Genomic DNA, 20,374 nt, shown 5'->3' on the forward strand with positions numbered 1-20,374 from the left:
CCGGGCTCTGCAGGTACCACACATGCATGTGAAGCACACTAACATGGAGCATGTGAAATCCTGAGTGAATGTGTATTGTCTGACATGGACACGGCCACGTCAGGGACTCTAGTGCCTTAGAGCTAATGGACAATGGCAAGGCCGTCTCCATATGAGGCTCAGAGAAATGACAAAGCCTTCCCAGGTCCAGGTGGAGTTGCTGACACTGCGTACAAAAAACATCCACGGTGGCTTTCTCCTGCGTTTCCACAGCCAGGCTTCCACAGCCGGGCTTAGAGCCTGAAGACTGCTCCCCTTCAGAGACTGCTCCTACTGACATCAGCTAAGCCTACCTCCTTGTTCAGCTGTGTTCAATAACCCTGACTCCTTGCTCAGCTGCACATAACAAATACACAGCTTCTAAAGTGCTGCAGCTTCCCAGCAGAGACTGACTATCCCAACTTTTCTGCCCCTACCTGTGTACTCCAATCTCAGGGATCCAGCACAATAGTCATACACGTGGTACCGACATAAATAGACAAAATACCCATATTCATTTTAAAAAAGTAATTTTTAGTTGGTCTTCAGTTTTTGAAGACAAGGTATCTCTGTATGGTTTTAGCTGTCCTGAACTCACTCTGTAGACCAGGCTGGCCTCAAACCCAGAGATGCACCTGCCTTTGTCTCCTGAGTGCTAAGAAGGCGTATGCCATGCCCAGCCACAAAGCTTTATTGGAACTCATACTGGAACTGCACTGGCCGACCCACAGTAAAGCCAAGCATTCACCATGAGGACCACACACTCCACAGCTGGCAACCTCTCCATAGAACTCTGCAAGAGCCTATGAACCTCCTGTGTGACTGCCTGATTGTCCTCACTGCTGTGTATGAGACCTGAAGAAAGCACACAGAAGACACTCAACAAAGGCTCTACTACATCCAGCACAAAGAACCAGGAGCCATGACTTCAGATTCCTTCCATTCTCACTGACATTGAGTGTCATTAGCTCAAATTTCTAACAGAGCACAAATGGTGCTTTTGAAGCTTTAGTTAAGACCCAACAAATGGACACTCACACTCACATACATGCGCACACTCTCGCTCTCTCTTTCTCCTAGTAAAGAAGGATCTCGGTACAATCTCATCTTATACAGATTAATCTCACGATATTTTTTCTTATTTTCAGGAAGACTTTTAAAATAAAGATACAGAAAACAAAATATACTGAGACCCAGGCAGCATCAGTCTGATGTTCACAGGCACAAGGGGACCTGTGTGGAACGCCCACAGACCCTTCCCTTGCCTTACCTGGAGAGCTGTTAATTTATGTCTGATGTTCACCAGGATAATGCGTGCTATTAGCAGCAGTATGGGCTTTGAAGTGAGGCTGTAGACTGATTCACCATCTAGAATGAGGAGGGCCATAATACTAGCGTCCAGTCCTCTGACCTGAAAAAGATGTGTAAGGCTTGTCCAACTTAAGAAACTACTCAGTTATACGACATAATAAATACAGATATTTCAATTAATTCAGGCTTAAAATGAGACCATTCATTAATTACATAGGAAGAAACACTATACATCATCACAGCCTTACAAATGTCACTAGAGACTTACAAACACATCCTGCCCTGTCAGTCAGCCACACAAATGAGAAACAGAAACTCAACCAAAACATTAAAAAAAAAAAAAAAAGAATTGACTGAGTAGATGGGGCGCATCAATAATTCTAAATACTCCAGAGGCTGAGGCAAGAAGGCTGCTTGAGTCTAGAAGTTTAAATAGGTGGATGTCACAAGACAGGGCAAGAATGGAAGTCATGTGAGGGGCCCTTCCCAGGCAGAGCAGACTTCACTTCAGATTATTTCAGATTACTCATTACAACTGGCTACTGATGTTTACACGCCTCCACAGAAAAATATGCTTTTGCCACATGAGGCCTGCCAGCCATATGCAGTTTGCCCCAGTGACAGCACACATTACTTATGTGACTCTTTATTTATTTACTTACTTATTTATTTTTATTTTGCGTGCATTGGTATTTTGCTTGCATACATCTATGTGAGGGTGTGAAACCCCTGGAGCTGGACTTACAGGCAGTTGTGAGGGGTCATGTGGATTCTGGGAACTGAACCCAAGTCCTCTGGGAGAGCAGCCAGTGCTCTTAACTGCTGAGCCACCTCTCCAGCCTCTATGTGACTCTTCTTAACCCCAGAGTATAAACTGTCTGATGCACAAAATAAAGCAGGCTACTGCACAACAGTCCACCCCATTCACTGGCTCCACTCTCCCAGGTCCCATGGCCTCCAAGCAATAAACAGGTGAATGTATGTGCTTAGGTCCAGGGCCTCGTCTACACTTGTCAAAAAAAGAAGTCATGGCTAGATCTTAGGGTCAAAGGTTGATGGCAACTTAAACAACAAAGTAAAACCCTGTGTCAAAAAAAAGAAAGGAAGGAAGGGGAAAGAAAGGGAAGGGAAGGGAAGGGAAGGGAAGGGAAGGGAAGGGAAGGGAAGGGAAGGGAAGGGGAGGGGAACCGGAGAAAATGCTAGAATGAATGAGCACTATCACTTTACACTTCTACAGAATTCCACTTCAGTAAGAAGTAAGTCTACACCGGGTACACTGGCACATCCACTCAATCCCAGCACTCAGGAGGCAGAAGCAGGCAGAGCCCTGTGACCATGAGGCCAGTCTGATCTACAGAATGAGTTCCAGGATGGCCAGGACTACACAGTGAGAGCCAGTCTCAAACCAAGAAGTAACCCTACATGAACAGCATTTGATATATAGTATATAATTACATTTCACTTAGGATTCACTCCATGGCAAAGGTTATTATGTAGCCCATCCCTACTCCCTAATTTCCATCAATGAAAATTACACATCAGTGAGCAGACCAAAAACTACAATGAACGGAAGCCCACCCCACCCCCAAGGGGAATGCTCAGGGCTGAGGAGAGGGCCCAGTTGGTAAAGTGCTTTCTACACAATATAAGGATATAACCTCAGATCCCCAGCACCCACCTAAAGCAAAAAAGAAAACACCTAAGGCAGGGGAAAGCAGCCAAATGCCCAGTGCTAAGGACCCTGAGACAGGAGGACATCTGTAACTTCCTGTTCAGTCATTTTAGTCAAACCAATGAGCTCCAGAGAAAGAGTGACTCAAAAACCAGGTGAAGGGGTTGGGGATTTAGCTCAGTGGTAGAGCACTTGCCTAGCAACCGCAAGGCCCTGGGTTCGGTCCCCAGGTCCGAAAAAAAAAAAAAAAAAAAAAAAAAAAACAGGTGAAAACGGCTGCAGAGATAGCCCAGCAGTTAAAAGCACTTGCTGTTCCTGCACAGGACCTGGGCTTGGCTCCCACCACACAGATCACGTCTCACAGCCATCTGTCACTGCAGTTTCAAGGAATTCAGCAACCTCTCCTGACCTCCTCAGATAGCATGCATATGATACACACACGTACATGCAGGCAAAACACTCCTACACAAAAATAAAAACAAATTCTTAGAAAGGAGAATAAAAAATTGTAAGGAAGAAATAATAAAGGAAGATAATTCAATGTCTTGATAACACAGGCATGCACATACACGCAAACACACACGCGCACACACAACATAAGTAAAAATATATTTTTTAGAAAGTGAGGAAACAGATCCATAAAAGTCAAAACAGGCATGACGGTGTACGCAAGTAATCCCAGCTCTCTAGGAGCCTGAGGCAGGGAGGTGGCATAAGCCCAGGAATTCAGGATTAACACCAGCTACAGCAACACAGCAAAACCCAGGGGGGGAAAAACTAAAGAACAACTCAAGAAATAAATGCCTAACCTGTGCTCCTCAAACCACACTGGGACTCAGGTAGCTAGCCTGTGCTCCTCACATCAGACTGGGACTCAGGTGGCTAACCTGTGCTCCTCACATCAGACTGGGACTCAGGTGGCTAACCTGTGCTCCTCACATCAGACTGGGACTCAGGTGGCTAACCTGTGCTCCTCACATCAGACTGGGACTCAGGTGGCTAACCTGTGCTCCTCACATCAGACTGGGACTCAGGTGGCTAGCCTGTGCTCCTCACATCAGACTGGGACTCAGGTGGCTAACCTGTGCTCCTCACATCAGACTGGGACTCAGGTGGCTAACCTGTGCTCCTCACATCAGACTGGGACTCAGGTGGCTAACCTGTGCTCCTCACATCAGACTGGGACTCAGGTGGCTAACCTGTGCTCCTCACATCAGACTGGGACTCAGGTGGCTAGCCTGTGCTCCTCACATCAGACTGGGACTCAGGTGGCTAACCTGTGCTCCTCACATCAGACTGGGACTCAGGTGGCTAGCCTGTGCTCCTCACATCAGACTGGGACTCAGGTGGCTAACCTGTGCTCCTCACATCAGACTGGGACTCAGGTGGCTAACCTGTGCTCCTCACATCAGACTGGGACTCAGGTGGCTAACCTGTGCTCCTCACATCAGACTGGGACTCAGGTGGCTAACCTGTGCTCCTCACATCAGACTGGGACTCAGGTGGCTAGCCTGTGCTCCTCACATCAGACTGGGACTCAGGTGGCTAACCTGTGCTCCTCACATCAGACTGGGACTCAGGTGGCTAACCTGTGCTCCTCACATCAGACTGGGACTCAGGTGGCTAACCTGTGCTCCTCACATCAGACTGGGACTCAGGTGGCTAGCCTGTGCTCCTCACATCAGACTGGGACTCAGGTGGCTAGCCTGTGCTCCTCACATTAGGCTGGAGCTCCTGGCTTACCCATGCATATTTCCTAAGGTCCAAGTCACTCTGGTGAAGTGCAGGAAGATGTCACACATGCCTTTATGAGGAAGAATCTTCACCCCACTCACCGTGAGGGAGGGAGATGAGAAATATGTTCTGTTCTAGCACAAATTTCAGATCACTGTCTTCTATCTAAAATCCCTAGACACAAATAACAAGCAAGCAGTTTAATAGAGTAACAAAAGTCAGACAAAACAGCCATCATAACATTGCCCTTGACAGCAATTCCGGGGTTGGGTCCAAAGGAGGGAGTCAGAAGATGCTTTCAGGATGACATAGGGCCTTCTAATGCAGTACTCCCAGGCTTTCTGAGATCAGAGCACAAGGGTGGGATCAGAAGTGGGAGTTTAACTCAGTGGCAGAGTATTTACCTAACCTGCTGAGCCATGAGGTCAAATCCCAGTGCCACTGAAACAGAAAAGGACACTGCTATTTGAAAAACTCAAACAGAGGAGGCTGCAAACCCACCAGAAGAGAGGGGAAGGGACCTCGCCAGCCTCGGGCCCATAACCTCTGAATCAAGATAGAAATCAAGACCTAGGGAAAGCCAGAGGCTCTGCTCTGTGACGATGATCGTGTCTACTCTATCAATGAGGTGCTGAGTGCAAAGGAGACATATTCTTTGTGTGTATGCATGCAAATGTACATGCATGTGATAAACATGTGCTATGATGTGTGCATGTATATTCATGTGAGTTGACATGTATGTGTGGAGGTCAGGAGATCAATGAACAAGCATTCTTAGTAATAGTTTGGGCAAACCACAAAGTCACCTCTTTTCTACCTACCAGTAACTCCAATTTTTCTGTTGTTGGTTTTTGTTTTGTCTTGTTTTTTTTCAAGACAGGATTTCTCCGCATGGCCCTGGCCATCCTGGAACTCACTCTGTAGACTAGACTAGCCTCCAATTCAGAGCTCCATCTGCCTCTGCCTCCCCAGTACTGGGATTAAAAAGGTGGGGCCACCACTGCCTAGCTGTTAACTCTCCTACTTAGAACACTTGACTCTACATATACCATCTCCAAGAAGCATACCTCACTGAACTTCTCAAGCAGAACAGACGGCAAGAAATCCTGAGGGTGCAAGTCGACAAGAGGTCCAGTCCAGTTACTCTGAACAAAAAGCTGCAAGCTGCTCACACCAAGTAGGAATACCAGCTGCTGTCTACAAACAAGAATGGTAAATGTCTTAGTTAAGGTTTGACTTAAAAAAAAACAAAAAACAAAAAACAAAAAACAAAAACAAAAACAAAAAAACCACCAAGAGCAAGTTGGATAGGCAAGGGTTTATTTATTTCAGCTTACAACCTTCAGGTCATACTCTATCAGTGAAAAAAATCAAGACAAAGAGCTGAAGGTAAAAACTAAAGCAGAGGGGCTGGAGAAATGGCTCAGCGGTTAAGATTCCCTGTCTTGGGCTGGAGCAATGCACAGTGGTTAAGAGCACTGAATGAGGGCTGGGGATTTAGCTCAGTGGTAGAGCGCTTACCTAGGAAGCGCAAGGCCCCGGGTTCGGTCCCCAGCTCCGAAAAAAAAGAACCAAAAAAAAAAAAAAAAAAAAAGCACTGACTGCTCTTCCAGAGGTCCTGAGTTCAATTCCCAGCAACCACATCTGTAAAGAGATCTGATGCCCTCTTCTGATATATCTGAAGACAGTGACAGTATACTTATATATAATAAATGAATAAATCTTAAAAAAAAAAAAAAAAAAAACTAAAGCAGAGACCATGGAGGAAGGCTGCTTATTTGCTTGTTCTCCATGGCTTTCCTCAGCCTTTCTAATGCTACTGAGAACTATCCACCTGGGCTGGAGAGATGGCTCAGTGTTTAAGAGTGCCGACTGCTCTTCCAGTGGTCCTGAGTTTTGTTTTCTTTTGTTTTGTTTTGTTTTGTTTTGTTTTGTTTTGTTTTGTTTCGGAACCCAGGGCCTACCACTGAGCTAAATCCCCACCCCCCCAGTGGTCCTGAGTTAAATTCCCAGCAACCACATGGTGGCTCGCAACCATCTGCAAAGAGATCCGATACCCTCTTCTGGTGTGTCTGAAGACAGCTACAGTGTACATATAATAAATGAATAAATCTTAAAAAAAAAAAAAAACTATTCACCCATGGATGAGACTGCCCACGGTGAGCTGGGGCCTCCCATAGCAATCATTAATCAAGGAAATGCCCTATAGACTTGCTTACACCAATCTTACTGAGGTGTTTTCTCAACTAAGATTCCCTGTCTTGGGCTGGAGCAATGCACAGTGGTTAAGAGCACTGACTGCTCTTCCAGAGGTCCTGAGTTCAATTCCCAGCAACCACATGGTGGCTCACAACCATCTGTAATGAGATCTGATGCCTTCTTCTGGTGTGTCTGAAGATAGCTACAGTGTACTCATATAAATAAGTAAAGAAATCTTAAAAAAAAAAAAAAAAAAAGATTCCCTGTTCTCGGTTACATCAAGTGTGTCAAGGTGACTGAAACCAACCAGCACAGGAAATAAACAACTACTGACCACCATCACCATGTGCCCTCGTGCATACTACTGAATTTCAGTTTAACTGAGGGAAAAAAAATCAAGTAATAGCTGAGACTATCCTAATGTTTTACAATTTATATCTTCAATAGCCAATAAATCCATTAGCCACATGTGGCGTTTAAATTGAATTTCGTCCAGAGCTATAGAGATGGCTCGGCAGTTAAAAGCACTAACTGCCTTTCCCAAGGATCTGAGTTTATTTCCAGCACCCATCTGGCTGCTAACAACTGTCTATAACTCCATTTCCAGAGGATCACTGCTCTCTTCTGACTTCCACAGACATTGCACAGGCAAAATACCCATATAAATAAAGTAAAAGTAAATCAATCTCAAGTTAACATAAATGTGAATCTAATATAACTTCAACGTACAATGTGGTCTCTCTCTACTCACAGATTCCGTATTTCAAGTGCTCAATAGCCAAGTATGAATAGTGGCTACTATACTGACCACAAGAGACACAGAGTATCCCCAGCATCCAAATATTCTCTTGGAAAGTGCACCCTAGAACAGGGCAAACGAAGGGCCTCTTCTCAAACTACAACTCTGGCCCACCTATGAGTTAATGCATTTGTGTGCAAAGGAAGGAAAGGAAGAGGGGGGTGAGAATGGGCACCACAAGGCTAACTTCACACAGTACAAACACAGCAGCCAACCAACAGGGACCAAGAAGAAAGCCAGGCCTGACGCTGAAGCCTGCAATCCCCACTGGAGGCTGAGGCAAGAGGATCACAAGTTCAAAGCCACCCTGGACAACTTAGTAAGACCCTGCCTCAAAATAAAAAGCATAAAAAAGGGCCAGGGATACAGCTCAGTGCTAGAATGTGTGTCTAGTAAGTGAGAAGCTGGAGGCTCAACTCCAGTAACAAAAGAAGAAAGAAAAAAAGAAGAAGAAGAAATAAGCTGGCCATGGTGGTGTATACCTATACTTCCCAAATTTGGGAAGCTACAACAAAAAGATTATGCATTAGAAGCCAGCCTGAAGTTTTTTACTGCAAGCTTCCGGCCAAATGAGTAATACAGCAAGACACAGTCACAAACAACAACAAAACCAAGAATGACACTAGCAAAAATTAGAAAAACTGAGACAGAATTGTATTAGCTTGCAAATAAACAGTAACATCATCGCCAAACTACTTACGACTATGAGTTACATCTTTATTTATTTTTACAACCCAACCTCAGCAGGTACTTGGTTTAATTCGTCGAAGGACTATATGAAACGAGTCTGCAAACATCAGGATAGAATGAAACTGTATGCACTCTAAATGGTTAAGAATTTTGGAGGGTTGGGGATTTAGCTCAGTGGTAGGGCGCTTGCCCAGCAAGCGCAAGGCCCTGGGTTCGGTCCCCAGCTCCAAAAAAAAAGAAAAGGAAAAAAAAAAAAAAAAAGAATTTTGGACAGCTGAGAAGGGGAAAGCTAACAAACATAGGACAATGAGACAGAGGCCTCCAGAAGGCTGAGAGTTGACTCATGTGTAGATATCCTAACGGAAGAATGGTAACTGAGGGATCTATGATAAACACATGGAGTTCCCTGATATCTCCAGAGATAACGACCCAAAACACAGTAAACGTAAATGCAAGCATCTCTCAGGAACCTAGAAACAGCAAGATCCAAGGTACGGGCTACACGTTTAAGAAATTTTAAAGTAGATGCCTCTCGTCCCAGCCTGTGAGAGACAGAGGACATAGAACTCTGGGCGTTTGAGGCCAGCCTGGTCTAGAGTGAGTTGTAGGCCAACGCTACATAGTGAGACCCTGTCTCAAAACAAAACGGAAAAAAAAAAAAAAAAAAAAACCAACAGCAAGCAACATCAAAGGAAACAAGCTGATAGCTAATACTTATCAGACATAAGCATTGGGACATTTAGCAGTGACCACCAAGGACATGTCATTCTTGTACAAAACTCACTTCGATCCTACACCACTCTCCTTTTCCATTCTAGAAGATCTTCTGGACCAGAGAGAGACCTTACGGAGACTACTTGGCACATCGTGAGTCCAGGTATTTCAACAACTACTAGATACCAGGGCCTTCCAGTGTCAAGATGCCACAAAAGTATTCAATATTTATTTATTTATTTATTTGAAGTATATGAGTGTTTTGCCTAGGTGTATACATACATACTACACATGTACTTAGTGCCCACTGGTGTCAGAAGAGGGTGTTGGATCTCCTAGAACTAGAGTTATACAGTGGTGAGCCACCAAGTGGATGCTGAGAATTGAACTTGGGTCCTCTGAAATAGCAGTAAATGCTCTTAACCTCTAAACCACATCTCCAGCCCCCACCCAGTGTGTTTCTCTGTAGAAATTTCAAATAAAATTCTACCTTTCAATTTCTTCCAAATCCGTAGAGCAATCCAGGAAATTCACTATCTGCTTCTCCAGGTAGCTGTCAATCTTTTCTTCGGCCATCATTGTTGAATTTAAAATATTCTGTGTTGTTGAATGCAGGAACAAGGCCTCATAGCTCCCTTCTAACAGCAATTCTAAGAAAACTCCAATATCTGTAATATAAAAAGTGAGTTCAGTAACACAAGAGAATTTAAGTGTAAATGATAATCCATTACATAAATATCTTAATATGCAAAAAGATAGAATAGTGGCTGCACACTCTAATTCTGCCAACAAACATCATCTTTCCTACAATTATATGATACCTAGAAAGACTATGAGCAGCAGATGGTGATGGTGATGGTGATGGTGAAGATAGGAATTCCTTCTTCAGGAAATTCACAAATATTCTAAGTGACACAGGAAAGCTTTCCTTCCTACCTTCAATATTCTCCCCCAGGAAGCCAATCCAAACACATCGGTTCTCTCATGATCCCCTCATATTTCCCCAGGCACACGTTGGCCTCGACATTTTTACAACACTGGTTTGTTTGCTTGCTTGCTTGCTTGCTTCCTGCTAAACTCTCTTTTACTCGTCAGTTCTAAATTTAAAAATCAGCTCAAGTCTGTCTGTCGGAAACTTTTGCCAGACTACCAGATCTCAGACCATCAAGCGAAACTTCCTCCCTCCTGACACCTCCTATGTATCGAGGGCTAGCATCCTTTGTCCTCACAGCTCTGGCACTAGCCTAACTCCGCGAAGGTACAGCTCTCTCACCTGAACCACAGATGCCCTCCTGTTTCCATAACAGCCGCTCTGCCTCCGTGGAGAAGCCCCTCAGAAGCGCCAGCTCCGGCGTCCATATCACCCCCGGCATCGCTGCACCCCGTACAGTGTCCCACGAGGGAGGAGAAAAGCGAAAGTGAGAGGGTCCAATGTCGCCGGCGTCTAGTCAGGACAGGTAGAGTAAAGACACAAGCCTAGAGTCCCATGTGAGGATCCATGTACATGGAGGCAGACATGACAGCAGCGCAGGGAATCCTGGGAAAACAAACCCACGCTGGAGCAGCTTCCTTCTATACGACCAATCGGAAACTCAGTTGTGAGCATGCGCAGAGCATAACTCTAGCGGGATCCGGGTAGTGGGAATGAGTTGAGTGGCTCCGCGTGCAGTGATCCCAGTGGCCAAGGGTTGTTTCTAGGAGAGATGAGTGGAGGCAAATCTGCTTGAAAATATGCGACTACGTGAGGCAAAACTAAGCCCTTGGAGGTTAATACACCGAGGCTTTTCTCTCAACAGACGGGGAGCAGACTGCAGAAGTTGCTTCTAGTGGAGCCCTTGAGCCCCAGACTAGAACTTACTTCGTCGGCATAGGCTATCCTCTGGATGATTCAAAGTGCAAGAAAACCCAAGCTGGAAGTATAATCTTAGCACTGAGGAGGATGGGGAAGGATGGTTTCAGCTTCAAGGCCAGCCTGAGCTTCACCCTTAGTGCCAAGCCAGCCTCCTCTAAGCCTCTAGAAGATTGGTTACCCTCCTCTAGCCTTCCAAGCACGTGACATGTAAATGGTACACGAACATACCTGCAAGCAAAATGCACGTAAAATACACATACACATAAAATTAAAAAAGAGAGTGGCGGTGCACCCCTTTAATTCCAGCACTCCAGAGCAGAGCAAAGGCAGGCAGATCCCTGAGTTCAAGACCAGCCTGCTATACAGAGCTAGTTCCAGGACAGCCAAGGCTACAGAGACCTTAATCTTGAAAAACCAAATAAGAAAAGGGAAAGAAAGGTCTGATTTTGATACTGTCATCACATAAACCTGAAAAGAACCTAAAAATTTCTGCAATTCAGTCGTTAGAACCCAGAACACTTTGCTGAAGTGGAAAAAAAAAAACTACAAGAAAATATATCATCCCACCAGTGTGGCAGCTGCTGGGCAGGAGGTTTGCTATTTGCCTCTTATTTTAAAGAGGATAAATGTTTTCTTTCTCATTCTGCTTCACTGTTGAAAAACAACAGCAGCCGGTCCAGCCCAAGGCTGGCCTCAGAGTGACAGAGATCTGCCTGTTGGGAGCGCTGGAGTACTGAAGCACAGAGATTGGAGAGTGGTTTGTCACCAAACCCAGCTTCAGAACTTTTTTTGGTTGGTTGGTTGGTTGGTTTGGTTTTTCTTTTTAAAAAAATTACTTATTTAGTGACAGTGAGTACAGATGGTTGTGAGCCACCATGTGGTTGCTGGGAATTGAACTCAGGACCTCTGGGACAGCAGTCAGTGCTCTTAACCACTGAGCCATCTCTCCAGCCCTGGTTTGTTTGTTTTTTTTTTTTTTTCAATATGGGGTTTCTCTATATAGCCCTGGCTCTAATTGGAACTCACTCTGTAGACCAGGCTAACCTCAAATTCATAGATACTTCTAACTCCTCTTCAGTGCTGGGATTAAAGGTGTGGCACTGCTTGGCTCTTCTTTATAACTTTTAACCATAGATAATCTCATGAATTCCGAACACCAGAGCTTGGACCCTAGTCTTGAGTTTTAAAAAAAAAAAAATATCCGTCCATGGTTGTATAAATATTCAACCCAGAGTGATACCAAAATGTTATTCATTTATTTTTAATTAATTTTTTACACTTTTTATTGCTACTCCGTGAGTTTTACATCATGCACCACAGTCCTGCTCATCTCCCCGCCCCCTCGTATCTGCCTTAAACCTTGTAACCTCACCCCAAAATAAAACACACACACACACACACACACACACACACACACACCACCACCACCACCAAAAACAAAGGAAAGCATAGAAAACCTCTCATCATGGAAGCCGTAGTGTGTCAGTGTGTCCCACAGTACACCACAGTCCACACGTCTTCACTTGCAAATGTTCATTGTGATGACTCATTGGTCTGGTTCAAGATCTTTGGCTTCCCTGACATCAGTATTCCATCAATACTGAATACTTATCAGGACTCCTCCTGACTATCCTGCTGTTGTCCTTTGACACGGAAACCCTGCAGCTTTAGTACAGCAGGACTGGCCCTTTCATGCCTCCCAACCATCTACAAATGATAGAGATTTGGGGGTAGGCCAATTCAGAGCGCTGGATCTGGGCCTCAGTGGTAGCTGAGTTGGTCAACCTGCTGTCACTACTTCTCCACTCCACCAGGGCGAGCTCTCCAGCACAGCTCCAGCTAGGCTGCTCAATGCTGCCATGGATAGCAGTCAGAGTCAGCTCTCTCCTGCTCTTATGTCCTCAGGCCTGGCTCACCCACACCCACCCCTCCTGAGGTAGCTCCACTGTGCTGCCCAGTTTAGGTGCTGGGCCCATCCACTCTCCCAAGTGCTGCAGCCCGTGAGGGGCTGGGCCAGCTCTCCTGCTCTTACACCCTCAGGGCTGGCTCACCCAGGCCTTCACCATCAGGACCAGCTCCACTGTGTTATCCAGGTGAGGTACAGGGACCACTCTCCAGAAAGCTACAGTCAATGAGGGGGCGGGGCTAGCTCTCCTGACCTCGTGGCTCCAGGGCCAGCTTTCCCTTCTACCACAGGTGGCAAGGGGGCAAAGGGAGGGTATCTCCCCCACACCGACATCACCTCATGCCAGATGAGTGATGGAACCAACTATTCAGTGCTCTTGCCCTTGGGAACTGGCTCATCTGTGCTCCCTCCACCAGGGCTAGCTCTATTGTGCTGCCCAGAAGAAGTGTTAGGTCCACTCTCCCACGTGCTACAGCCAGTGAGGGCCAGGGCCCGCTCACATGCTCTCATGACTCTGGAGCCAGTTCTCCCAACTGCTGCAGGTGGCGATGGGCAAGGGGGAAAGGAAGGGATTCCTCACACCCATGCCACTTCACAGCAGACAAGTGGCTTGGCCAGCCCTCTTGCACTCTCACCCTCAGGGCTGGCTAACCCACGTCCCTGCCACCTGGGTCAGCTCTACTGTGCTGTCCAAGGGAAGTGCAGGGCTCACTCTCCCAAGTTACGGCAAGAGATGGGGCCGGCTTTCCAGAGCACCACATCCAGTGAGAGGCAGAGTCAGCTATGTACAAGCCCAGAACATTTTTGTGGTGCTGTAGGCTGTCCCAACCAGGGACATCCCCGTGTTCTCTAGTGATAATATGAACCAAAATTATCAACACTGACCCCCATTATGTAGCCACAGCCTCAGACATGGCCCTCAGTGGCAGCTCAGGTTGGGACCGTGGCCCTGGGTGGCAGGGCTGGTCACTGACAACAGGCTCCTCCTCTCCACCCTCAGCCTCCCATCTGACTACTCATCAGAGACATCCTGCTGCAGGCAGGCCACGTGGCTGTCAGTCCCCTGGGAGACATTCTCAATCTGTGCGATGTCTACGACCTGCCTGTGCTGTGCAGCGGAGGGCAGATCTGTGAGGGACATGGCAGTCCACAGGTCTCTTTGGTGTCCTCCTCCCATGCTGCACTGCCTGGATTGGATTGGATTTTTATGAGTCCTTGGCATGTAAGACTCTCAGAGAGAATCTTCCCTCAGGAGGGAGATCCTCAAGCCCCAATGACCAGTCCGAGTCCACCGGCTGCAATCTGCAAGAGGATTTTTATTGATCAGGATACACAGGTATCTGTGGGCATCCCAGTCAATTTGGAAGACTGGCGCACCTAGCAGAACCAGGGACGGGTTTTTATACTGTATTGGGAGCAGAAGCAGGCTTACAGAAGCAGATGCATGGTTACAGGGATGTGATTGGTGGAGTAAATGAGGCATACGTGTATGTTACCTATTTTGGCTATAATCATAACAGTGAGTTAGCAAAAAGTACATGGTGGTCAGGGCTTCCGGGGGGTCAGGGACTTTTTCTTTTTCCTGCCAGGTGGCCCATGGAGCAGTGCCCATAATTTAGTCTGGTTTCTGCATTTTGTTTTCTTTTCTGGTCTGTTTCGTCTAAATGATGGGTCAGCTTGTCCCACATATCTAAAAACTTACTTTTTATTTCTATAGTTGAGGGCCTTGGGCTTGTACAATTCCCTTTCTGGGAGGGGGTCTTTCATTCCCCTATTTTCTTTTTTTGTCCTTGAGTGGAATCTTCCACTCAACTTGGTTAAGGTACCTCTGTTTTTTGTTGTTTCACCATCTGATACTGTTGTCTCAGCACAAAAGTTTGAATGACTGAAAGTCTATATCTCTTATTATTCCTGTCTGATCTGCATAGAAACAACATTCTTCTTTTAGTGTAGCACACAGACTCCTTCTTTAAGGAATATCAGGTCTAATCTTTTCCTATTTTGAAGACTACCTCTGAGAGGGAGGTTAGGTGTTCTTGGAGGTCAGCTAAAAAGTCTTTTTTTACTCTTTTCATATCTGAGTCAATGGCAGTTTTGAATTCTCTATAAGCCTTGCATTGTAGGACAACAGCAGATGTCCTTGTGCTGCCCTTGTAGCACCTAGATAGCCTTAAATAATTCTCAACTCTCTTTTGTGTCTTATTAAGTCTTTAGCATCAGGATTCTAATCTGGACACTATCTGAACCTATACACCAAGGTCTTTTAGAACTTCTAAACTTATATAGATTGTGATCCCTGAGGCACAGTCCCAAGAAGTGTTAGGAGTACTAACATATGTAATGTTACATCATTTGCAATAAAAATCAAGCCTATCCCTATACCTATTCCGAGGGAACCCAGGGCAAACAGGCAAACATGAAATTCTTGTTTCTAAAACACACTCCTCAAGTGAGCATTATAGCAACCTCCCAATCACTTAAGTCTAGGGAGCTTTTTGAAGATCTGAGTGTCCCTCTAGGTCCCAGCTCTCAGCTCCAACAGCTAGTACTCGGCTGGTGAGGGCTGAGACTTGATGGCTGTCAGGGTGGTCAGCAGCACCAGGTACGGTCCTTTCCAGCGAGGCTCGAGTGTCTGGGCTCAGTGTAGCTGTAGTCTCTAACCTGGAACTGATGGGATGTCTCAGGGGTCTCCAGGGCATAGGCTGCTGTCAGGTGTGAGCAGATTTCTTTCTGTATCACCTGTAGGTCTTTTAGCCTGGCATACAAATCATTATTACTATGACATGTTGGTTCAGTAACATCATCTAATACAGTCAGGGGAGCTGAGGCCCCATATAAGATCTCAAAGGGGGTAAAGCTGAATCTGGAAGGAATATTTCTTGCTCTGAAGAGAGCAAAAGGGAAGGAGTGTCACCCAGTCTACGCCAGTCTCCATGGTCAATTTGGTCAGGGTCTCTTTTAAAATTTCATTTATTTACTCTACCTGTCCTGAACTTTGAGGTCTGTAAATACAACGTAATTTTCAATCAACCTCTAAATACCTGGCCACACCCTGGCTCACCTTGGCAACGAAAGTAGGGCTGTTGTCTGACCAGATTACCTTGGGCACTCCAGACCTGTGGAAGATTTCTTCTAGTATCTTCTTGATGACTATTGAGGCCGTCTCTTGCTTGGTGGGGAAAGCTTCTACCTATTCCTGAAAAGATATCTATAAACACTAGGAGACATTTATAACCATATTTTCCTGGTTTTATCTCTGTGAAGTCCACTTCTCAGTAGTATCCAGGCCGTTCCCCACGGAGCCTCCTACCACAGTCAACTTTCCTGAAAACAGTTACCTTTTGGCATGGTATACATCACTGCACTATCTGTTCCACGAGATACTTGAGACCTGTGACATAATATTTAGTTTTTGAAAATGTCTGGATGAGTTTGCTTACCCCTAAGTGAGTCCATTGATGTATTTGTTTTACCATGGCCTCTGCCTGTAAAAATTGTAGCAGGATCTTCTTTCTCGTTGAGGTGTACCAGAGTCTCTTCCTTGGCCTGGCTGGGTCATGGAGGGCCCTTAACATAGCCAGAATCTCTTTTTTTCTTGCCCTCAGATGTCAGCAGGCCCCTCTGCTGATGGGCTGTAGCAAAGGCATACCTGCTGTCCACATAAATGTTAAGTCTCTTTCTCAGCTCAAGGGCTTTGGTGAGGGGAGCGAGCTCTACCCTCTGAGTAGAGGTGCCTTCTGGTAGGGCCTGAGCCCAAATGACTCTGTTTCCATCTACCACTGCTGCCCCAGCCCATCTTTTTCTATGAACCAGATGACATCTACCCCCTCTGCTGGCTGATCAGTCTGATCTTTATGTCACCCCTGTGCTTTAGTGAGCTCCTGCTGACAGTCATGAAGGGGGGTGTCTAGGCCGGGGTCCGGGAGCAGGGTTGCAGGGTTTAGACTCGTAGGGGCAGTCTGGAATCACAAGGAACAAGTGGGATACCCGGCCCACGCCAAGGTCCACCGTTCTTCGGGTAGTCCATGAGTATCATTTGTTGCCAGTAGTCCCCTGTACTCAAGGTCTTTTGCTGGACACTAGCCAATTTGGGCGTAGGAGCACAGAGTGTTGGGCCCCGGTATTCACAAAACAACTGGGCAGGCTTCCCTTCTATCTTTGCGCATAGCCAGCACTCTAGGACCAAGAGGCTTGCCTTCCGGGCTGCTGGAGAGGCCCCTCTTGTTCTTCCTGGGGCAGTCCCTCACCCAGTGTCCTTTTTCCTTGCGATAGGCACACTGATCTTTAGCTAGGAATTCTCTTCTGTTGCCAGGTACTGTCTTCCTAGGTTCCCTAACTACTGTGGCCAGTATATATTCCTCTCCTATCTTTTATCCCTCTTTAGCTCTCTAGCTTCTTCTTTTCTTCCTTAGCTTCCTGCTCTTTTTACCTTCTTTCCTCTTTCTCTTCCTCAGTCTAACTACACTTCAACTTTACTTTCTCTGCAACTTACACTAACTCTCAACAACTTAGCTTAACCCTTCAAATTTCTGTAACTTTCTCTCTTTATATCTTTTCCTTATCTTAGCCAGATTGGTGGGGCATTTTCCAGCCCCTCAGAGACCCACCCTTGGAGCCTGGTGGCAGACCTGGAGCACTCCCTACCTTCAGGGGTATTCAAGTCAACAGTCAGGAGTGAGGGTCTCCATCCATGTCTGGAACATTCTTTCTGGCCTCCAGTAGGATTCTGTCTTTCCTCGGTGGTAAAGAAGACCTGTAACAGTTACTAACAAGCATCTCAAGTGGGATGGTGAGAAAACAAGAGAATCTTGAGAATAGAGGTCCACTGAAGAGGACAAATAGCATTTAGTCACACAGCTAAGCCAGGAGGCTTTCTTGGGACAAAAAAGCCATTGTAAAAATAAGCACAAGCTTTGTGTCTGTGAAACAGAACGGCAAGCAGAGAGGGAGCTGATCTGTTACCGACTATCTCTCTGGACTTAAGAACTAATAACAAAAGGATGGAGAGATGGTTAGGACCTGGGTGCTAGATGCCAAGTGGCTGACAAAAGAATTGTAACCAGTTCACCTGGGACTTTCAGGACCTCAGTAGCAGCCCCTTACCAAACTGTCTCAGTGGGCTAAAGGCCCATGGAAAAGAAAACATTAATACTGACCTTGGCCACAGCCAAAGCCTGAATTCTAAATTTTGACTGGCAAAACAAAGTTCTTCACAGTTTGTTGCAGATTCTTTTTGAAACTATTTTAGGGGCTTCTCTGTCCCCCAACCTGGGGCATTTTGACCACAGGGGCAGGAACTGGCTGCTGTGGGGATAGGATCAAAGGCACTCTCCATGTCAATGATGACTAACAGGGAAGGTTACTTAATGTTGGAGATCAACTCCTCTCTTGGAATAGGGCCAGCAGATAAGGCAGGCTCCCTTAAAGAACTTCTCTTAATGAACACTCTCCTTCTGTGAGCAAGTGTTGAAGGTCTGGTCACTGAAGGCAGCAACTGGAATTATTATTTTTTCAGGGCCAAAAGTCTCATAAAACAACCACTAACTCTACGCTATCTTCTTGTTGTCAAAGCCAGCCGGCCTCATCACCTTGAAACTCCTCTTACGCTGACTTGGCCAGAGCTGCGCCACTGCCCACGAGCAGCCTGCAGCTTGCTAGCAGGCCTGCATGCTTGTCACCCTCAGCCCCTACATTTTCCTACTCTGTGCTGTCCCTTCCTTAGACGCTGTGAATGTTTAAGCAACAGGGAGAATTTTTCTTCAGGATCTAAGGTAAAGCTTTCAGGCTCTTGTTAATACCTGCTTCAGACAGGGTCACTCACTAACCTGGAGTTCTTCATACACAACTGTTAACGGCAGCTAGACTGGACAAGGGGAGCAAAGGGAGGGGCATCTCTCCTTGGGGAGGAGGCCCAAGAGAGAAAGATAAAACTCCCCAGCAGAAAACAATTTTTCTCAAGCAAATTATTTCCAAGTTAAGCACCAAGAGGACCAAGTAAAACTCCTTGACAAACAAAGCAAACAGTTTCATGATTTTAAACACAGTCGTCAGTCCAAGATTTTAAACATAGTTGTCTATCCAAAGTCCAAAAACGAAACAAAAGTCAAAAAGACACTCGACAATACCACAGAAAACAACCCAGACAAACAAGACCAAGACAAAGCATCCTATAACCAATTTCCACAGATATTCAAAGAAAATTAGGACACAAAGAAGACAAACAATTCCAACAGGCATAAGACAGATTTGGCCACCATGCCAGGCATCAAGCTAGGACGAACGAAGGACTGCTGTCTGCTCTGCCCCTGAGTGGGCACCACTGACAATGAGGTATCTCTTTGCCCATTGTCATGGAGGTTGATCATCTGTTTGTTTTCTTTCAAGCATTGGACACTCCCACAGCAGAAGATAACTTCCAGGAGTCAGTTCTCTCCTTCCACCTCGTGGGGTCCAGGGACTGAACTCAGTCATTGAGCTCGCCAGTCTTCACCTAACACCGAGCCATCTCTCCGGTGACAATGCTTTATGAAAAAAAATCATCATGTGTACGTGTACCTGTGCGAGTGTCTGCCCATGAAGGTAAAAAGAGGGCACAGTGTCCCCTGAAGCTGGAGTCACAGGAGGTTGGGAGCTGCCTGTCATAGAAACGGAACTTAAGTCCTCTGGAAGAGCAATGAGTGCTCCGCCCAAATTAATAAAGATCAGTCTCGAATAATGGAGGCTTCCACATGAAAGGCTCAAGGAAGAGACGTAGAGAGTCAGCACCGACAAGGAAGAAGGCAAACCCCCCCCCCCCCAGGGAGACGATTCAACAGGCCTGCTGAAGATCATTCTTCAGACCGGCAGATTGGAAAACCTTGATGCTGAAATGGACATTTGTCAAAGAACAGGTAATTAAGACTGCAGTTACGAAGGATCATGGCACCAACGGGTCTTCATCAGGATGCACAGACTTACATTTATGGTATTAACTGTTTCTGACATAATAGTTGAACTGAACAATTTTTAGTTTAAACAAAACCTGGGGGCATCCAGCAACATGGCTACTCTGGCTGAAATAGAGACACACCCTTGGCATATCTCTAATCCCAAACAATGAAGATAAAGTTAGTTTGTAGAAGGAAGCACCTGGGGCTGGAGAGATGGCTCAGGGGTTAAGAACACTGACTGCTCTTCCAGAGGTCCTGAGTTCAATTCCCAACAACCACATGGTGGCTCACAACCATCTGTAATGGGATCTGATGCCCTCTTCTGGTGTGTCTCAAAACCCCTACAGTGTAGCAACATGAAATAAATAAGTAAAGGAAGAAAGAAAGAAAGAAAGAAAGAAAGGAGAAGAAGTCGTCTAATTGAGAGGCAAAGTCATGAATCAGAGAAAGATTTGACAGACTAGGATATGCACAACCCTCATGAGAAGGGACAGGAAGGAGAGTTGACTTAAGAGAGCAGTACAGAGAGGGGAAAGGGAGGCAATTTTAC

The 20,374-nt window shown here is 45.9% G+C and overlaps 1 protein-coding gene and 1 long non-coding RNA gene across 3 annotated transcripts in view; both read right to left on the minus strand.

Moving 5' to 3' along the window:
* Positions 1-10,686, minus strand: part of Ttc27 (tetratricopeptide repeat domain 27) — a 143,350-nt gene extending 132,664 nt beyond the window's left edge. The window contains exons 1-4 of one of the 2 annotated variants that reach the window (XM_006239754.5): positions 10,411-10,686; positions 9,628-9,805; positions 5,803-5,932; positions 1,289-1,429 (exon numbers count right to left, since the gene is read on the minus strand). In XM_006239754.5, the coding sequence (XP_006239816.1) occupies positions 1,289-1,429; positions 5,803-5,932; positions 9,628-9,805; positions 10,411-10,510 (549 nt within the window). In that variant the 5' untranslated portion in view covers positions 10,511-10,686. The remainder of the gene's footprint in view (positions 1-1,288; positions 1,430-5,802; positions 5,933-9,627; positions 9,806-10,410) is intronic. The other variant, NM_001106706.1, reaches the window with a different exon arrangement.
* Positions 10,687-14,669: 3,983 nt separating this feature from the next.
* On the minus strand, positions 14,670-19,115 carry LOC134479327 (uncharacterized). Its single transcript, XR_010052494.1, has 2 exons — positions 17,540-19,115; positions 14,670-16,527 (listed from the first exon to the last, which is right to left on the minus strand). It is a non-coding gene; the product is annotated as an uncharacterized LOC134479327 (long non-coding RNA).
* Between the last annotated feature and the right edge of the window lie 1,259 nt (positions 19,116-20,374).

The sequence above is a fragment of the Rattus norvegicus genome, chromosome 6 (assembly GCF_036323735.1).
Source record: "Rattus norvegicus strain BN/NHsdMcwi chromosome 6, GRCr8, whole genome shotgun sequence".
Taxonomy (NCBI): domain Eukaryota; kingdom Metazoa; phylum Chordata; class Mammalia; order Rodentia; family Muridae; genus Rattus; species Rattus norvegicus.